Source organism: Oncorhynchus clarkii, chromosome 1 (assembly GCF_045791955.1).
Source record: "Oncorhynchus clarkii lewisi isolate Uvic-CL-2024 chromosome 1, UVic_Ocla_1.0, whole genome shotgun sequence".
NCBI lineage: Eukaryota > Metazoa > Chordata > Actinopteri > Salmoniformes > Salmonidae > Oncorhynchus > Oncorhynchus clarkii.
Window position 1 is genome coordinate 28,448,042 of NC_092147.1, and position 20,997 is coordinate 28,469,038.

A 20,997-nucleotide genomic window follows, 5' to 3' on the forward strand; every position below is an offset into this window, starting at 1 on the left:
GCTTTGCTGGTGACACTGTCTGTGATTTATTTATTCAAGGCACATTTTACCAGAATGGCTACCACAGCATTCTGCAGCGATATGCCATCCCATCTGGTTTGCGCTTATAGGGACTATCATTTGTTTTTCAACAGGACAATGACCCAACACACCTCCAGGCTGTGTAAGGGCTAGTTTACCAAGAAGGAGAGTGATGGAGTGTTGCATCAGATGACCTGGCCTCCACAATCACCCAACCTCAACCCAATTGAGATGGTTTGGGATGAGTTGGACTGCAGAGTGAAGGAAAATCAGCCAACAAGTGCTCAGCATATGTGGGAACTCTTTTAAGACGGTTGGAAATGCATTCCAGGTGAAGCTGTTTGAGAGAATGCGAGCGTGCAAAGCTATCATCAAGACAAAGTGTGGCTACTTTGAAGAATCTAAAATATATTTTAATTTGTTTAACACGTTTTTGGTTACTACATGATCCCATATGTGTTATTTCATAGTTTTGATGTCTTCACTATTATTATACAATGTAGAAAATAGTAAAAATAAAGAAAAACCTTGAATGAGTAGGTGTGTCCAAACTTTTGACATGTATTGTACTTATAAAGAATATCTATAATGCATAAACATACCATTATTAGCCTACTTGTTAGTAGTAGGGTACTATTATAAGACACTAATCAAAATTATGTATTTCACTCTAATGCACCATAGTCTCAAATATGTTGCCATCGATATGAATATCTTTCAAGAGTCCTCATGGTTTCTCTCAGGAGGAATAAGGAGAGAGCATTTTTAAGTACAGTTTATTATGTCAACAACATAGTGCTATAAACCACTATTGTTTGATTTTGTTTACGTTATATTTTATGGTTATATGTCATATTAACCTTTAGTTAGATATTTAATTAGTCTAAATATCAACGGATGACACTGACCATCTAGAAACAAAGAATTGGATTGGTATATGAGGTCCCCACGTGCGTGTATGGTGGTGGTTGGTTTGCAAAATAGCGCCATCTCGCTTTTGAAGGGAGAAATTCACAATAGTTTTGTGCTCGGTCCTTCATTGAAAACGACCACGTATGATTTCCATATATTCTTTCCAAGGTTGAACAATAACCTACCAAAGTGATATAGAGATTGTATTTATGCCTATTACACATTTGATGATATCCGATAAGGTTACATTCATTGTTTGGTTGAAATTTGTGTGTATTTGAAAGAATCGTCGTTTGTATCAGTGACCATTGTGTTCTCTTCATCTGCATACATTTACCATGTTGATATGTCATATCCTAAAGCTGTAGCCTAATTCAGATTTTTGTTCACTTTGTCTTTGCTGTATTCCTTCCCCTGGTTATTAAATTGCCAATGTTCAATGCACCGTATACCTTCTTTATTACGTTCAGTGGGCATACTTCAACATCTATGAATTAGTAGTTTACAAGCAGTTGATTCTCACTTCATGTGTCAGTGTGTAACTTTTCCTTCAGCACTTGATAAGATTGGGCGATGGCGTGTGAAGGCGTAGCCTACCATAATCAACAACATCCCCACCTCAACATGTACGGCGGGTTGTAGGGGGGCGTAAGCGCGAGCAACTATGTAAAGTTGTTATATCCATGCTAAACATGTTGCTCGAGGTGCCTGCTACTGATTTCAGGATAAGAAAGGAGGAATGAGCTTCCGTGGAATTGTCAGTTGCTTCCTTCGCTATCAAAGCGAATGCTATCGGTATCCGCTTACTCTTTCAAAGCAGGCCATTTAACTGTAGACCACAACTCTTTGATGTGCAGGTACACTGGTGGCGTTAGGTGTTGCTGTCGACATGGCTCTGCCCTCACGGAGCTGCCTCTGTTATCACAAAAGGGGATACAACTCCTTAAGGGAATAGTATAGTTTTGTTTAAACCAATACAGCTTGAGTACTACCATCACCGCCACCAATAATAACGTCTACCTCATTATTATTATTATTATTATAACTATTATAAGTATTATTACTATGCAAAGTAGTAGTAGACGTAGCAGTAGGCTAGTAGGACCTATAGTAGGCTAGGCCTAGTTGGAGTAAGATACAGTCAGGATACTCACACTTCTCTAGGTTTTGCTTTCATTCAACCAATTAGTTTTTGTTCAAAGTTGTGAAACTGGCCTCCAAATACAAATGTCTATTACTTTTCTACAGACAAAAACGATAGGACTGCATTTATTTGTGATATCCTTTTTTGTTGAAGAGATACGGGCATTAAATTGAAAGTAGACCATTAAAAATGCTATAATCAAATTCAAACACATTCTCTTTTAATTTTTGATAGGCTAATAAAATAATTTAATTGAAAACATAGGGGATATAATGTGTATAAACCATCAAGCACATGCACCACGATAGTTTCAAAAATAATGACTGTATCAATTAACTTTTTTTGCTACTATCAGTGAAAATTATAAACTATTTAAGTCATGACATGCCTTTATTTTTTTTTAAACAGCTATAGCATAGTGCGCAGTGGATATGAAGAAGCATTACCAAGTGAGCGTTTGGAGTCTCATGGTCGGCGCAAGGTGTTCCTCCCCCTCTCCGGGTTGTGGTGCATATCTCAAGGAGGGGCCTAAATCAGCTTTGAGAGTGATATGGAAAACAACAGTTCGATCAGCAGAAGTTAGGGACAAAGCTGTTTGTATAGGTGAGGTATCCAAAAGTAAGACACGACGTTGAACTGGTTTCTCAAAATGATGTCGCAATTACATGTAGCCTATTGATTTTCAAGCTGTGTATCCCAATCAGTGAGTTCAACATCTAGTTTTGATTAACATGTGGTTGAGTTCTCAACTAACGTGAATTCAACGTGAAATCAACCAAAAACCTCACCCTGTCATTGGATTTAGATGAAACGTTGGGAGAGAAATCCAATCAGTTTTCTAAGATGATTTAACGTCATCACATTGTTTTTGTTATTGTTGAAATGACGTGAAAACAACGTTGATTCGACCAGTTTGTGCACAGTGGATTGCCTGCATTAGCAATATACCTTAATCTGTGCCTAGGCCTTTCCCCCCAACTCAAACACGGACCCAGACACAGTTCAAGGTCACTTGCAATTTCTAGCCATTACGTCAAAGCAACAGTAGCCTACTCAGCACGCCTTTTTGAAAGAGCGTAAATAGCAAATTAGCCCACCTTACTTCAAGGCCTATCATAATAGAAAGAAAGGGTGGACGTAGGTATAGGAACATGATGTCCAAACCATAATCAAATCGTAATAGCCTACTCGTTGAGCAATCAAGAAGTATTAACATTATTGTTGAGATGTCGATGTAATATCATTTTTGCTCGGAGTAAATTAGGCCCATACTTCATACAATTATTATACTTTTGGAAAGGTAGCCTAAATGCTTCTCTCCATAACAACATTAGGGTGTGCGTTGTTCTTGAAATAACAACATTCTGCCTTACTTGTCCAGTTGTTCTTCTCTGGTTTCCCACATTCACTCTTGTTCCTACATTTGTTTGTTAGTCCTCTATTACAGTTACTTTTATGTATGTCCTATCGTATTTTTATAACTGCAAATAATTGTACTGTCTTCATTGTTCCACGTGCACGGGATCACAGAGCTCCTCAACAATAGATAGCTGTCGATGGAGATTTATTGGACTTTAAATTAAAATATTCATTCGTTTCAAGAGGGTAGCAAAGTTGCCCACCGTGACTTGCATTGGCAAGAGCTTGTGCCTTGTCAGCACAAAGCACCTCAAAGAAGATCTTTAAAACACTCAGATATAGGCTACATACACACAAAACACACTCTCACACTCCTACCTCAACGGCAGTTGTCTTTCTTTTCCCTCTTTTCTATAATCACAAAGCCTTGTGCCCCTTTGTAAGTCTGTGCAGTTTTTTTCGAGATGAACTTTGCCATTTTGGTGTCGACTGGCCCCTCTCTTTTGCATTTTCTCTAACAACTCGCTTTTAATGCTTGGAAGAGGATTTCGTACAGAAGTGAGTGTATAAATAGTTCAGAGGAGCACGTTTACATTATTAATAACGGGACTGATATGCAACATGCCCAGCAACTATGTCAATGTATAATGATATTGCTGTAGACTATCAACATCGTTGAAGGACAAAATAAATCGTCATTAAGTATGAGATAGGCCTGTGCCACTACACAGTTTACATTGGCGGTCAAAACTATTTGGAGAACATGCCAGTGATAGTCAATGTGTAAGGTGCCACAGAGCTCGACATTTATGTGTAAAACAATAATTTTAATAATATGAAGAAATGAACCCATTCGCTAACGTGTTGGGTGTTGTTATGAGAGATCTTATAAATCGGGAATATAAAAGTCGGGAATATTTACAAGATCAATAAACGCACTAGATGTCCAATGTTATTAAAAGTTGTTCATTGCAATTAAGGTGATGGTATAAAGAGAAGGCTCTCAGCAGCCTCGTCGGTCTCTCCCTTTGTGTTACATTTGGCTCGAGGTCTTCGGAGGTCCTGGAAGTGACAGTTCTGTGAATAGCGGGTAGATGGCACAATTTTCTAACATTTAGAGAGAACGCAGGAAGCCGGTAGCACCAAGTCTATTTAAGAGCAGTCGTAATACACATTTTTAAATGTAAGATTTTTTTTGAATAATATAGGAATGTTTACGGTAGAACTAAGCGCATGTTAAAAGTTGAGTGGTTTTTGACAAATGAGTAGGCCTATTTAGAAAAAGCATATGGCATCGGCGTAATTGCAATAGGTTTAAGCCTTAAAATAATAATAGGCCTTATAATAATAGTAATAAGAAGAATAGATAATAGCCTAACAATAATTTATTTCCATGTATAAATGTAATAAGGTTTCTCGCAGGTTATTTGACATTAGTTCTATTTGGCCTACTACCAACAGGATAGTGAAAGGAAGGCTCACCTAGGTTTGTATGGGAGACGATATAAGATTTATTTGGGCCGTGACTGGAGATCAGTCCTAGAATTTTGGATGGCCAATAGCCCCTCATATGGCCAGAGGAGTAGCCTAGTGAATGACACGGCACTTACAGAAATTAAACAACCATTTTATATCTATAGCCTAAATGGACCTATTTTTCTTTGTTTCTTTGTCATCAAGCCTATATCTGAGACTGATTCAGAATCAAGTCAGTGGCAGATGTAGTCTACGCTCTCTCTGGGGGTCGCAATAGTCACCATCATTTAATGTGTAGGCTACTTTATCAAATGACTTCCAATCCAAAGAAACGTAAAAAGAAACAGCAGACTAAAAGAGTGGGACGGGCATGATTACGAAATCAGAAGCTTAGCCTACTATGGTCACGAGATCTTTTACATTTTGTCCAAGAGCGTTTGGAACTGGACAATTGCGTTGTAGATTAGACCTACGTTTTCCGAGCAACACATTGATAATTCTTTGATAGTGATACTAATAGTAGGAAACACAGTTAAGCCTATAAATTATGCTGTAATTTGACATCAAACGCGGTCATCATTGGGTACTTTGCCTTGACGTAATGTTCCCACGTTTTTCATCACTCATTGAAATTGCAAATGTATACATTGCAGGCCTACATCTCAACGCGCAGAGCACGCACACATGCACATAAGGTTACACACACATACATACATACACACAGCCTACATGAATACATAGCCTACATACACATGCCTCTGCTGGCCTAAATGTCCTTGCACACGTAGCCTGTAACATTTAAAAACATCAAAAACACCTGCTGACTGAACGAGCTTGCGTGAGACATTTTTCTAGGCCTATATGGCGAAAATAAACAAATTTACTGTAGGAATATCCCAATCAATGCTGTGGTGATTTCAAATCAGTGTTGGTTGTTCGTTTTGCAGATCTCATGCAGTATTTTCAGTGCTCATGCAGGGCACAGGCATATCCAAAAGTTGTTTTTTTTCACAAGGAAATAAAACCCACTAGGCAAAAACGGGTTGAATCAAAGTTGTTTCCACGTCATTTCAACCCCCAAAATCTGATTAAAAAAAGTAATCGAAATAAGGGCATTTCGGGTTTTTTTTCTCCCAACTTTTAACCTAAATCCAATGACATGGTGAAATGTTTAGTTGATTTCAATTCACGTTAGTTGACAACTCGAACAATTGTCAATCAAAATAAGACGTCGAACGTTGAGACGTCTGTGCCCAGTGGGAAGTGACATGAGGGAGACCTCATTAGCTCGTTGTCCAACGCTAATAAAAGAACAGAAGTGCAAAATATAGAGTTCAACCTCAACACATGCTCTGTCAACTAAAATAATTTGAGTGTAGTCATGAATGACTTCAAATGTATTCTTATTGGCGCAAAGTAAATAAAGATCGAAAGAAAATAGGAACACTAATATTGTCCTTTTAATGACATTGCTGAGTTGTAATGGCTTTAGTTGCTCTACTACTACATGAGAGTTTTAGTGACATGCAAAGTTTCAGGATATACACTGAGTGTACAAAAGTTAGTTATGTCAAGTTGGATGGATGTCCTTTGAGTGGTGGGCCATTCTTGATACACACGGGAAACTCTTGAGCGTGAAAAACCCAGCAGCGTTTGCAGTTCTTGTCACACTCAAACCAGTGCGCCTGGCACCTACTATCATACCCCATTCAAAGACACTTCATTATTTTGTGTTGCCCATTCCCCCTCTGAATGGCACACATGCACAATCATTGTCTCAACTGTCTCTGAGCTTGAACATATTTATTTAACCTGTTGTATCCCCTTCATCTACACTGATTAAAGTGTATGTAACAGGTGACATCAATGAGGGATCATAGCTTTCACCTGGATTCACCTGGTCAATGGAAAGTGCAGGTGTTCCTAATGTTTAATACACTCAGTGTACCAGGGCCTGTGGTCCCAGATCTTAGAAGATTGTAAAGACAAATTGAAAAGTGTAATGACTGCATCAAGAACATTTGAAACATTTTGGGTATGGCCAATCATAAATAAACCTATCATTCTAGTCACAATTTAGTTACACCATCACCGCAAAGGCAAACATAATTAATTACAGCATAATTATATTTAGTTCACTTTCACAATTAATTAAACAGGAGCATGGTGGGATGTCTTTGACATCCGAGAATTAGGAGGAAGTCAGTTGAAGTGAGATTTACTTACACATATTCTGACACTGACAAAGTGTTGCACAGTCTGGTGTAGGCTACACTTTAATATCCTAGCCCCATGGGCTGCATACTGCTTATACTAGTAACCTGTAGTAGTCCAGTTGTAGTTGTAATAGTAGACTTAGTAGTAGTAGTAGGCCTAGAGGGAATAGCGGGAATAATAATAATAATCTCTAATGTAGTTGAAAAATATTAAATATAATTATAGGCCACGTTTTTTTTTTTTTGATAATGTGAAAAATGAAATGCCCTGTGCTACAACATAATATCGCACTGCTAAATGTATTAAATATATTTTAGTAGGCTATTTTCATTACAGAAATTGTCCACAGAATAGACTCTCATCATTTTGAGAGTGCTATTGGGATGACGATGGGCATGATCAAAGTAATGAAATAGGCTAATCGTAATTCACGATTTTGCAATATACTCAGTGTTTGCTTACTAACCACAGTAGAAATAGTTGGATACCTCTGATAATAGTTTTATTGAGGCTCTGGGTCTCGATGAAGGAGGTCTATTTCTTAAGCAATGTGGTTTCTATTATGGAACACTGATTTGCTCCGGGGAGCCGTAGCATGCGTTGGATTGCAAGACGCCATATTGACTCAACTAATAGGACACCGAGTTAAAGGCGAGCTTTAAGGCTGGGTGATCGCACGCTTGATCTCCCTTTACAGAAAACACACATTTAAACTAATACTCAACTAGAGGGATAGGGTTGTTATTTAGTTGAGTAAAATCAAACGACTGATAGTCTCTCTTGTTTGCTTCTTACATTGATATTTTAGTAATTTAGCAGACGCTTGTTTGCTGCTGCCGTTGAAAATGTAGGGCAGTTATAGCCAAGGCTCCTGAGACATATTTTCAAAGTCCACTGTGGCATTTTATTTACGAATTCAAGTCAGACATGCCTGTACCTGCAGTGTTGCCATACGTCGAGATGTTATACGTTCACAAAAGGAATGCGATATGACATGCTAAAGCACCAAAGTAAACGTTGTTCAAATGTCATTGTGCAAATATATAGTACCCTACATACCAACAGTCCTCTCCTTTATGTTGATAGACATAGGACAACTTCACTTCAATTTGTGACGCCAATAATTGCATATGCCCAATAGTCTCTCTCACGCTCTCTCTGTCTCCCCCCCTTTCTCTCTCTCTCTCTCTCTCTCTCTCTCTCTCTCTGTCCCTCTGTCTCTCTCTCTCCACCTTTCACACACACACATTTATATACACACATACATGCACACACATTATTTTGACTGTTTAGTAATAAAAACATGAAAAAACGTTTTGTTTTCCAATTCATAAATTATAATTTAATACCAAGAACAAATTTACAGCAGAATGCTTGTTTACAATAAGCTAACACAAACAAACAAGAATTGTGTTCAACTATAAACTTCCACACACACTCACATATATCACTTGCAATTAATAATCATAATCATCATAAAAAAAGTATCTATACGTTATCAATACCCTGCAGTCATATATTTTTATATATTTATATAAAAACGTGGGTCAGTTTAAACTGTTCATAATTACAATCATGTATCATTCTCTGGTCCATATGTGGCATGGGAACAGCCAAAGAGCACTGTTCAATCAACTACATAATATGATCCCTTTATGTCCAACCACAACATGGTGTCTTGTGTGTTGAAGAAAAGCCCCAAAAACAAGGACAAAATTGCTAGCTTACACACACACACACACACACACACACACACACACACACACACACACACACACACACACACACACACACACACACACACACACACACACACACACACACACACACACACACACACACACACACACAAGGCATCTGTCACAGACCAAAGGAGCAGAACACTAAGTCAAAATAGCTACTCCTTTCCAAACCAGCTCACCCTGTTTAGTCTTAGCCTATTATTGAACGTTTTGTTTCTTTTTTAAATACAAGGGCTAGTGTACTGAATGCACAGATTATATCTATACAGTCAAAAACATTTACATTTATATATATCAAAGATAAAATAGGTTAGCGACCTGTGGCCATGCATTCACAGTCTAAATACATGAAAAAGAAAACATTTTTGTCGTAATATGTATATACATTACAAACATAACTTTCAGTGCTACTAGCTAAGTCTGTCACTCAATTGAAGACGTTGTATTACCGAAAAAATGGCAACCACAGTTTTTCTTAATCACATATACTTTGTATAAAGGAAAACTCTTTGAAATGAATTGACCTATATTTACAACAATACTGCCTCTAATTAATGTTTTTCAAGTGAAATACATGAGCATAAGACTGAAGTTTCAAATCTAATAGTGTTCCCAAAGTTGTATACTTAAACAACGTTTTGATAAGAAATTACTTTTCAGGCACTTAATGCTTGAAGTGTAGAGAGGGTGGCATTTCAGGGATATCGTAATAATACTGCTATTAAACACTATTCCAGCTGTAGGCCTACATAAAAGGTATATGACCCTTGACCTTTCCAATTTCAAAATAAGATATTGTATGACTAGATGTTTTGATTGATGTTTCGGCCTATACATTGCAAGACACAATGTTCAAAGTATTGGTAGTTAATACCATATCTAAATGAACATAACAATTAAAATAGCTGTGCATCTACGTTTACAAGCCACACTCATCCTTCAGTAGCCCATATCTCAAGGCTTTAATAATTTTGTTGAACTGTCTGCAAATGAATGCCAAACATTTCGAACTGGGTGCATGAGGGGACACACGAAGTTGAATACAGCCAGAAAGGGGTTCATTAAACATAGGTTGCCAGTATGCAGGCTATTTAATTCACTGTTCTGTAATAGCTGTTTTACTGTCGACAGTGCCTTGTAGAATCCTTGTTCTATATTAAGAGCTGATGTGGTTCGACTGGCTCAACTTAGCAATGGCAAAACAGGGCAACCCTGGAACATCACGTAGCCTAGGCTATAGGCTATATTCTCAATTGGAAAGAGAAATGATTTAGCTGGATCAGAAAGTTGAACTTGAACACCAAAAGAAACTCCCTTGCCCAGTTTAGTGTGGGTCATCCTAAGAGTAAGTGCGTTTGCAGCATTAAGCATGTAGTTATAAGCCTTTCCTATATTGCTGTGGATTTAGTTTTAATTCTTGAAGAACATTTTACATTACTTAACTGTTTCAAAAGAAGTCATGGTTTTAGAAAAGAACACCATCTGTACTACAGAATCACATAGGCCGGTTTGGAACCAGAAAGGAGGAACAAAATAAAAGTACAAAAAATAGCTAGATACATGGACACAGGACAAGTAGGCTAATTTGGAAAAAGAAAACTTACTTTTTCTTTTCTCCTAAGTTTTTCCAAATACTCATTTTAAATGCACTTTATAGTTTCATTTTCGATTTGAGGATTACCAAAATCATTTTCCTTATTTTTGTTTTCGTTTTATTTATTTTTCTTAAAAAATGGATAAGAAGCAACTTATTCCGAATGACACGGGGAGCTTTTATCTGCATTTTGAAAGTTCGATGAATGTCTCAATTTTTTTTAATTCACAGTCATTTATGACAATGTCTTTCTTTGTGAAAGCAAGCTCTTGTAACAGCCGTTTTCCTTCTACAAAAGAAGCACTAACCATTCTTAACCCCTTTGTTCATTCCTTCTGCTTACTGAATTGACATGTAAGGCCAGTTAAAACTGCTCCCCGAAAGCAACATATCCCTGATGAGGGTTTCAATTGGGGTTTTACCTACCAATCGGACGAAAAACAATTGCTCAATGACCGATGAAGACACTGTGCGCAGTGAAGGCAAGCGAAGTAACAACTTCCCAAATCGTGTTGGCTGGTTGGGATACTGGCTCCGAACATATTCCTCCAGGGCGCACTGGGACTTCTCTTGCAAACTTTCCACATGGGCCACATCTGAGAGGCCACAAGCGTCTGAAAAAAATAAAATAAACATTAATCATGCTGGACCCAAAATTCAACACATATTTACGACAGAACACTACTAATGCATAATATCCCTCTCGTTGGCAATATGACGGTGACAGGTGCGCTTAAAGTACAAACAATGTTTAGTCATTTGGGCTGCTTGTAAATTTAAAGAAAACATACCCTGTTTGCGGTGTTAAATCAGAATGATTTTGACTGTGGCCGCTGAGGTATGCTTGTAGGCCATAATTTAACAACCTATATTGCATATTGATTAAACAATCAAAAAAACAATCCAACTGTGATTATGTATAATCAAACATAACATTCAGTTATCGCTACTAATATCAACATAAATATCATATTCAGTAGGCCTACATTATTTTATTGATAAACTGTCTAATAATAGTCACAATTTATGTCCTGTGCATAGGCTAATCATCAATATGCTTTGTGATTATTAGTGGCACGGTAGTGCGGTGAATAAGAACAGGCAAATTCCTTTTTTGTTGCCTTATATTTGGAAACTGGCAATTGTTTGTAATCAACTAGACACGTATCGAACTCAATCACAAATGTTTACATTTTAATAGTAGTTTGGGTTAAGACACACAAACACACACATACACACTCGCGCACGCGCTGACAGGGTGAGAGTTGTGACATGGTGACCTCTGTAGGCTACTGCGTTGTGATTTCGCTTGAAGTAGGGCTCGAAACCGAAACAACCACAAACAGCGATTGTATTAACCAAGTCACCGTAATAACCCCCAAAAATGGCGGATCAATGATATGTAGCTTAGCAGTGCAAACTCTTGTAGTCTACATAGCCTATTCACGGAATACATAATAGCCTACATGCAATCAAATAAAGATTCAAATAGACTAAATGAAGCATTCATTATCACAACGATATATTGTTTAAACCCCCAGGTATTTTTGTAGAATTTGCCTAAACCAATAGCTAAATGTTAGTAGTTACATAAAAATAATCAAATGTTGAAGGCTTATACGTTAGATTAGTAATTGCTTATTTCTACGTAAGTTCGTGTATTTTCACACTTTTTCTTTATTCCCCACTTTAATTATGTAATGTAATCATATAGGAAGGAGGGTAGTCTGGGTCATGACCCAGTTCTGGAAGGAGTCCATAAAATGTATTGGATCCCTAGATCTTCCTAAGAGAACAGAGGAGAATTGAAAGTATTTTCCCGAAATGTGTGTAATGTCCGTCGTGTGATCAGGCTAAATGTTGTAGAAAGGCAAAGTTGTTATTTTATTAATGAAATCTTCAATAAAATAAGCTATTCCGTCAATAAAATACGCTATTCCCTACAATGTATGGCCCTCCCTGGCGAGAATATGCTACGTTGTTATCTATTCACGACATAAACAAAATATTTGATTGGTAAAGCAAACTATTCTCAAAGTATAACTTTAACAAAAATACCGACAGTTTGTTTTTGATAGCATGTCTCCACTGACATATTCGTATGAGTGACTTTTATGATGTGGGTCAAAGTTATCTTCAGTGTATATATTTGGGACAGCGCATTTAGGACACTGTATGAAGGGGCACAAACTGTTGCTGTATTGGGGGAAAGGGGAATTAATATGACTAAACTTGTTATTCAGTATTAATCTCTAAGTTCATGAATGGGAGTGGACACAAATTGAATCAAGTGTGCCTATGCCTGACCAAGCAGTAAATGCAAATGGTGGGCCATTTTATGACTAATGCCCAACAGTGCAGTGATATAGGCCTACAGGCAGTTGATAGCCACAGGCCTATGTTTTTATCCTCTATGGGATTTTAGGACAGGCCAGGCGTTTGCGAAAATGTACACTGTTTATATATTCTATTGCATGCCTAGCCTAGTATTGTTTTCAACAGGAAAAGACAAAGCACACGTGACCTAAACACATTCTCTAAACGCATAACTTTAAATGACATATTCTATAGTTATTTTGTTGTTGCAATTTTGAGCTTACCTGAAGTGAAGAGCACAATTGCCTTCAAGCAGCTGTATTCAGCAGAGTCAACATGCAAAACTTTCAGCTTTTCCACTTGTTCTTGGAAGATCCTAATGTGGTCCATAAAGGCAACCACTCTGTCCGCAGACATGGGGGAGGCGTGTAGGCCAGCCGCCGCCAGAAGTGGAGCCACATGGAGTGGCATGGAGCACTGTGCGGCGTTGAGCACAAATAACTCACTCCAGGTCAACCGCAGAAGAGCCACCTGGTCAGTAATCTGAAGGTCTGGAAAGAAGGGGATATTCCTGGCCCACTCCACGGCACTGAACAGCATCCTGGCCGCCAGTTCACATATGTTCTCGATGCCCATGATGTTGTTGGGTTGCATGCATTGACTGCCATACCGGGACGTTGGGTAGGGCTCCGCTCGTAGCAGTAGAGATATATATCCGGATAAGTAGGAATGGCAGTGCAGTGGGTCCCCATTTGTCAAGGCGAACTGACCATGGTGTGGCTGTGTGGGTGGCATCCGTCCCCGTTGCACCGCTGCAGTAAAAAGAGAAACTGCAGATATTGATGCCTGAATTCTACACATCAAGAGACATTGTAATCCTCCTGACCAGGAGGCTATGTCAAATGTTGTTACACTATAGCAGTTCGAGGAATACACATGCGATGTACCAGTTTAGACATTACTTTTGCTTTTCAAATGCTATGATGAAATCTATGGATCCAACATTATAAACTAAAACAATTACATAGGCTACAACAAATAGGCTAGCCTACATACTTACAAACAATGACTGTTATTTACTGTAGAGATCGATACAAACATATTGCCCAGAAAAGTAATGGTTCTCTATGGAACATTTTCGAAGTAGGCTAGTTATAAATCTGGGTTTTACATTTTCATTTTGGTGTTTGGCTACAACAACATGAGCTCACTAGAAGCACAAAGGCAAGGCAGTCCCTGCATGTTGTAACCCTTAACCTACTTAGAAATCTATTCGGCTTGTTTTATATTGACTACTATTTTCGACTGATCATTGAATATAACAATTTTAATGATACACGTATGCCATTTTCTATGTACAGCTCAGTTTTCTGGTCGAGATTAACACGACACGTAATGCGTGGGATCTAAACAAGCTGTCTCTTCACTACACACTCGCCATAATAACGTTGTATATGCGCTTGTATTCAAATACAGATGCATATCCATTTTGTCTCTTCCAAGAGGACGATTCAGTTCTAATAATCTCCATCCAAACTCTTTTGACTATTGTTTGTGAAGGCCACATGATGAATATAGCGTTTAAGAAATATAACACTTCAATCGAAGGCTAAAAGGAAGGTTTGCTACGATCGGTCTTAAGCACTAAATTCTGACGGCCCCATAGCGTGCTTCGGCCGCGTAGCCTATGGAAGAAGAATCCGGGAGAGAATATGGGAGACGGAAACACATACAGTTACATAATTCATTCAGCGCACTACATACAGCGCAAATAAATCAATAAGAAAATAAAAATCCCAATACCTTCCCGTCTCATGCCAACTTTCAGACATTTTTTGAGGCGGCAGTACTGACACTGATTGCGATGGTGCTGGTCAATGGGACAATTCCTGTTGGCACGGCATGTGTAACTGAGGTTCCTTCGTACGCTCCGTTTGAAGAAGCTTTTGCACCCCTCGCAAGTAAACTGGCCATAGTGTTTACCACTAGATTTATCCCCGCAAACAACGCATTCTATGTGCTGTGGCTGCTGTTTCTCCGACTGCATCGTCTGGTTTGTCGGCGTAGACTGTACAGTGTTGTTCGGGGGTCCTTGGACGGTTGTCTGAGGGGTCGGAGGGGCGACCTGAGAGCCTGACAGATTCATCTGAGGGGTCGGAAGGGATAGTCCTCCTTGAGATTGCGAAGAAAGGGTACCTTGGGTCTCAGACACATCGTCCTGGGAGCCTCTCCACACTACCATTGCCATATCTATCAGTCAACGTAAGGAAACTTTTTGTCTGCCGTTTTTGGTTTCGCGGTGCTTGTTTTCTCAAAAGAATGCAGCACGCTGTAATCAAAATTAATAGTAAAAAAAAAAAATGCTAAAAGCCTACTGTTGTCGATTGATCTTCGAAAATGTCAAATTATATTGCTGTTGTAGACGATGCGAAGCACACGTTTTAAAACTGATGTGATGGCGAGCTGAATCGCAGCCTTGCACTTAGAGGCCAAGTCCAGGGGCGCTTGCAGTCAGCCATCCAGGATATCTTTCAAGGGGGAAAAAATAGCAAATGATTGCGATAATGAAATGAGGTAGCCTATTCAAGAAACGGAGCAGTACGTTGAACGTAGGCGACGTGACAGCAGCATAAAACACACAATTGATGTAGGCTACACACTAGCAGCAGAGCGCTATCAAGTTCCAGCTCAAGTCTTGATGAAAATCATCAACTGGTAAAACAAATATTGCTGCTTCTCCCTTTTCTTCTTGTGAGGTGGTGCGAGCAGCTGAAGCCAATGCTTTAGTCAAATATGAAGTCAACTCTCCGACAAGCAAGTGATAATACAAAAAAAAGATCACAACCTATAGAACCTCCTTCATGCACGGAAAAATAATAAGAAAAATAACAGAGAATCAAAGTGATCAAATATGTTAAAAAGGGTGAGGTTAGGAAGTGATTGCGAATAGTAGGAGCTTGGCTGGCAGAATGCTTTCTCTCTGATCAGCTCACTGAGCTCTCTATATAGTGAACTTTGACACGACTGCTGCAACTTAGCACATGTTACCATGGAGATGAGCTGCCATATAAGGAAAGTGACTGTGTTTGACTGGTCAGAGCTCATGGACCTCCCCCTGAACCCCATTGGCTAGTCGGTACTTGTGCTACTTGGTGCCTTGCCAAAGCAGGGTAGGGGTCGAGAAGATGCTTGGTCCTAAAAGGAGACGATTTAGAGGAGAGGACCGTGCTTCTAATTCACTCACATTTTTTCATTAAATATACATGTAAATTCATGTTCAATGATTACATTCTATGACCACATAATGTTTCTTATGTGACTGAGTATAGCTTAAGTTGCTATCCGGGTTTCTTGGGGTGTCCCTTGAAGTTTACATTTAAAATTGTTAGGTTAGGTAAGGGATATGGTTAAGGTTAGAGTAAGGTTAGGGTTAAGGGTATGGACGTCTCATGGATCCCGGAGAGCACTAACCTAATAAATGTTTCCTGATGTTTATTTTTCCTTACATCTACAAGTCTGAGAGAGGTGAGGATGGTATTTTTACATCTGATATATGCTTTCATGGGATGGAGTAGCCTATCATGCTCCTGCATTAAAGTCAAACTTCAGTCTACCATTTGGCTACATTAGAGATTGCAGAATTCAGTAGAAGTAGGCTATCATAAATGAATCTAGATTAAATTAAACATTATTATACGATATGGCTATGTACAAAACAAATGACAACATTGCTTGTTGAAAATGTTCCTGTCATTGCAACACATTTGCTGTATGAAAGGTGCATACAAATAGGGCTATTATTGTTGTTTTATTAGACTGATTAGGACATATTACCAGAAAACTTAGCCTATGTTCATTCACAATGCTGTGATGGATGGTACATTGTATTACAATATAGGCTAATAGCTAATATATGCACCATCTTATTTCAGAACATGCCACACCAGGACTTCCTTCTATCAACTCACGCATTGGCCTATTATTAAATTATTTCTATTTTTTTATACTTCTGATTGTGATGATTATGAATACCTGTAGGCTACACATTTGCAAGTATATGATCAATTGCTTTTTATAGAGTTACAATAAATTAAACACAAGCACGAGGGATTGTAATCGTTAGTCTATTCTAGTCTATAAAGTAGGCCTATTTTAGGTAGCCTTAGCGTCCAAGATGTAGCCCACAACACAATGATTTGCCATGGATATAGCCTATATGAGAGTTTGGACCTCTCTCTCAATTCAAATCAGAAACCCGAGATATGGTGAGCTTTTGTTAGATTTTTTTTTTGGTTCATGATTTCTAGGCTATAGCTAACAACATTCATGGAGTGTATTGAAGATTGTTAAACAATATATGTATATGTCTTAATCTATTATCATATGCTACATATGTCGCATAGGCCTGAGTGAATGGTGTTTCATTTGAAGACCAAGCATATCTATGAAGTATTTAGCCTAAATTGGCCCCTATATGCTCCTTGAAGTTTCTAATCTGAGCATTGTTAGCTGGTACTTTCAAAATCACAATGGGGCTGTCAAAGTTGGGTCTTGTGAAAAATGTACAGAGCTAAATCAGAGCATATGCTGTCAATGGGGGGGGGGGGATACAGAATAAGGGATCTATTACAGTATCTGGGTGCCCCCTAGCGTATGGATCCTTTCTGTCTCAAATCGAGATTCAATTCCGAGGAGCCTTGCGACATGGAAAATGTCTCGTTCTCTCGTCTTCCACGTTGACCAAAGTAACGTGCTCCCATTTCAAACTGAGTGTTTTAGAAAATGTCTTCTAATTGACTTGGACTTCGTCGAGGTATGCGTGTAGGTCTCTGTTTCGGCTCTTCATATTCTATATGCTCTGTGCGCACAGGGAATGTTTGTATAGGCTTTTATTCGTTGATTGATATAATACATGGTCTTGAGCGTAACAGTCATGCTAAAGTTAACGCCAGGGTCTACATAATATCCCTGTCTGCAGTGTATCTTATTGTTGTATTGTGGAGTCTGCATGGCCACTCCATTGGTGAGTATAAACATTTTGTCATGTTTGTTTCCTTAATGAAATGTTTGAATGTGAGCGCATTAGGTAGTTGTCTTGGTCGTAAATAAAACGACTATCAAAATGGAAACATCAAAAAGCTGTTTAGTCTTAAAACACCACATTCTTTTACATTAAAACATTATGAGTCTTACCAAGGCTACAGGCAAACGATAAAGATACAAGGACGCATAACCAGATAATTATTGTCTAATCGAAACATTAATTGCAATACATATTGAACAGAAACACATGGTAGGCTACATCTAAACCCACCTATATGTTTCATAAAATAGATCGTGAGATTATTGTAGACAATAATGTATATAGGCTATTCTCACAAACGTACCAAATGCATACGTCGATTCGTCCGCAGCGTGAAGCATCTTCTCTCATCAGAATAGCTACTAGTCTTCTCTGTTCGATATAATGTCGAGAATAGACAGGCAAGGTGTCCTTTCCAGACGGAATGAAATAGTTCAATTTATGTGCTCAACTTAAATCGTGTAATGTAAATGGACTTGTCTTCATAAGTAGTGGTTGATATGGCTGTCTTTAAAAAGGAGAAAAGTAAAAGCAATATGCTCCTGTGCGTGTTTTCTGTTCTATAGTATGGGTAAAAACGCGCCTGTATGCCGCTGCATTGTGTGGGCTGGATGAGAGGTATAGGGAGGGGGTGAAGTCAGAATATAGACAGACACCTGTTTGTATTTAAAGTAGTGATGCTTTTATACATTATCGCTTCATTTGTGTCAGAATATTGGATGTAAATCAGTTTCAACATATAACACCAATAGTCTAGCTGACAAGTGGATAACCCCAAATTGTAAAATATCCCTTCTTTGCTGAAAAAATTATATCAGTGTGTTGTAACAACTATAGTATTATTATTATTGGTAACACTTGAAAGTATTGGTAGACCAATTATTGATGTTAATATTACTATTTGCATTGTGGTTGATGTGGTTGACAACCACAACTGTTGTTAGTGAACAGGGCAAGGGGAGGTTTGCTTTCAGATAGGCGCATTTCAATTGAGAGATAGCTTCACTGATAGTAGGCTACGTTCTCATCCTCATATGTCTTCAAACAAACTTCCACTAACACACTGAGAGAAAGACATCGAGAGGGGGACGGAGAGAGGGGGGAGAGAGTGTGATTTGACCTGACCTCTGTACTGAGAGAGAGAGAGACTATACGGTTGAATATATTCACAGTTTTTGGTCCTTTGTGAAGTTCAGGGGGTGAAGTATATATTTTCATATGGCCTTTAAGAGCCTTCCAGACATTCGCATTTAAACCGTTAGCCTACTTTTGTAGATTAGCCACGATAGGCCTATAGACTTATGTGTGGACAACGAAAGCTATAGAGATGACAAGTAATGAATAACAACTAATGACAGCAATAGGCCTATATGGGCAGTTTCGTCAGTTGAAAAGTAACAGATTTGTCCTATACTTTTTCACATTCTCTGGATAAACTTATGTCTATGATGAATCAATGATAAAAGTAGCCTACAGTTACAAAATACATTTTCCTTTATTTTTGGTGGTGCATTTCTTGGCCAAAATGACCCTCTCAAGACAGAATCTAAAAGCATGGGCTAAAGGGCACAGCAAGCCTCCATACACAATAGCGCACCCCCATCGGGACCTACATCGATTAGGACGAGACTCGAGGATGTCGCCACACTAAATATTTACTGATCACACACAATTTTCAGGATCTTTAACGATTTTCCATTCTCAGTCCACCGAAAAGCTGTAAATCACTTTATTATTGTTTGTAAAGCAAAGCGCGCACTCTGGGACACAGGGCTTTAAGATGTGCCCTGATCGAGATGAGCGCAGTTAGGTGAATCGATAGACAGTGAATGGCCAAGTCAGTGGTTGATTTCATGGTCGTGCTTTGAAAAAGACTTCACTCATGTAACAGGTTACGCTAAAAAATGAAGAAACAGTACAACCTTTGTTCACTAAAATTATGTTTAGTCATCAAATGAATTGACAACGTGATCTTAAAGCTGGAAACCTTAGTTGCTACATGTATTTTGGACTTACAAATTAATCATATACCCATTGATTTTAAAGAATAATGAGCTTAGTTCAACTGTAGTACCCTATCATGTTTTATTCCACTGTTTGTAAACACTGTAAATGTAAACAAACAACCCTGCTTAAAACTATACTTCGGATATCATTAATGATCAATCCGTGCATTCATAGCTCTGTTTATGAATTTGAGCGTGGCTACATTTCGCCAGGTCCATCCCTCAGCTTTTTACCAAAACACAGGCAGGGTGCTGGTCTCTTATTTTTTCAATTAAAGATTCTAGCTTTAATTTATCAATAATTAGCTAGGGCTACCTCATTTTCGGTGACCAGAAAATAGCATTTGGGAAAATATGCAGCCTAAAGAATCGGCCTACTTGTTGACAGTGGTACTCAAACACAATACCTAATATGCATTACTTCCTTACTATAGCCATATTTGATAGATAAAGGAGATATATTCTGAAAAATAATGTCTATGGTTAAATGCATGCTTATTAAAGGAGTAGGCAATACTGGGATCAGGCAGTGGCAGGTGAGCCTCTGTGTGTTTGGGTGAGGCTGCAAGGCAAGGATGAAAGTTCACTTTAATCTTATCTCTGCCTTCACCAAGTCCTTCAAGCGGGAGATATAGGGATACTGACCTGAAGGCCTCTGAGATCCCGGCCTGATTAACCCATCCAGACCCAGCTGGGTGCAAAGGTTAACCAGGCTAATCAACTTGAAGAGGCTGATTGAGTTAGATGTCAAGGGGGAAACAACTATCCTCCCCCAAAACAGCCAGAGGCCAACCACTGGCAACACTTTAGTCTGTGTGAATCTCACTCTTTAATCTATATCAGCAATCCATAAAGTTGCATAAACAAATGTCCTATTGAATCTCCTCAACAATTATATTAGTGGTGAAGTATTTAAGTGGAAGTTATTAATTAAGGTACTATGGAAACAAGTAATATTTTTGGGGAAGATAGCATAGTTACTTATGTTATTTTCACCTAATTTCTGAGCATATTCCTAGTGTCATGAACTGTGTTGTAATGTAATTTGGCCTGGGGTTTTTATTTTACACCTACATTTGCCTCCTACAGAATTGACATTGATTTCATGGCTCTCTTCAGTGAAGCAG

At 38.5% G+C, this 20,997-nt stretch overlaps 1 protein-coding gene across 2 annotated transcripts; it reads right to left on the bottom strand.

Annotated features, from left to right (window-relative positions):
• Window positions 1–8,443: 8,443 nt before the first annotated feature.
• Window positions 8,444–15,822, bottom strand: LOC139402093 (COUP transcription factor 2-like). 2 transcript variants are annotated; one of them, XM_071146286.1, is made up of 3 exons: window positions 14,585–15,822; window positions 13,066–13,593; window positions 8,444–11,079 (listed from the first exon to the last, which is right to left on the bottom strand). In XM_071146286.1, the coding sequence occupies exons 1-3, from the start codon at window positions 15,027–15,029 to the stop codon at window positions 10,805–10,807; spliced, it is 1,248 nt and encodes a 415-aa protein (XP_071002387.1). In that variant the 5' UTR covers window positions 15,030–15,822; the 3' UTR covers window positions 8,444–10,804. The 2 variants fall into 2 exon arrangements, with proteins under 2 accessions (XP_071002387.1, XP_071002309.1); XM_071146208.1 differs by having other exon boundaries at window positions 13,066–13,611; window positions 14,585–15,810.
• Between the last annotated feature and the right edge of the window lie 5,175 nt (window positions 15,823–20,997).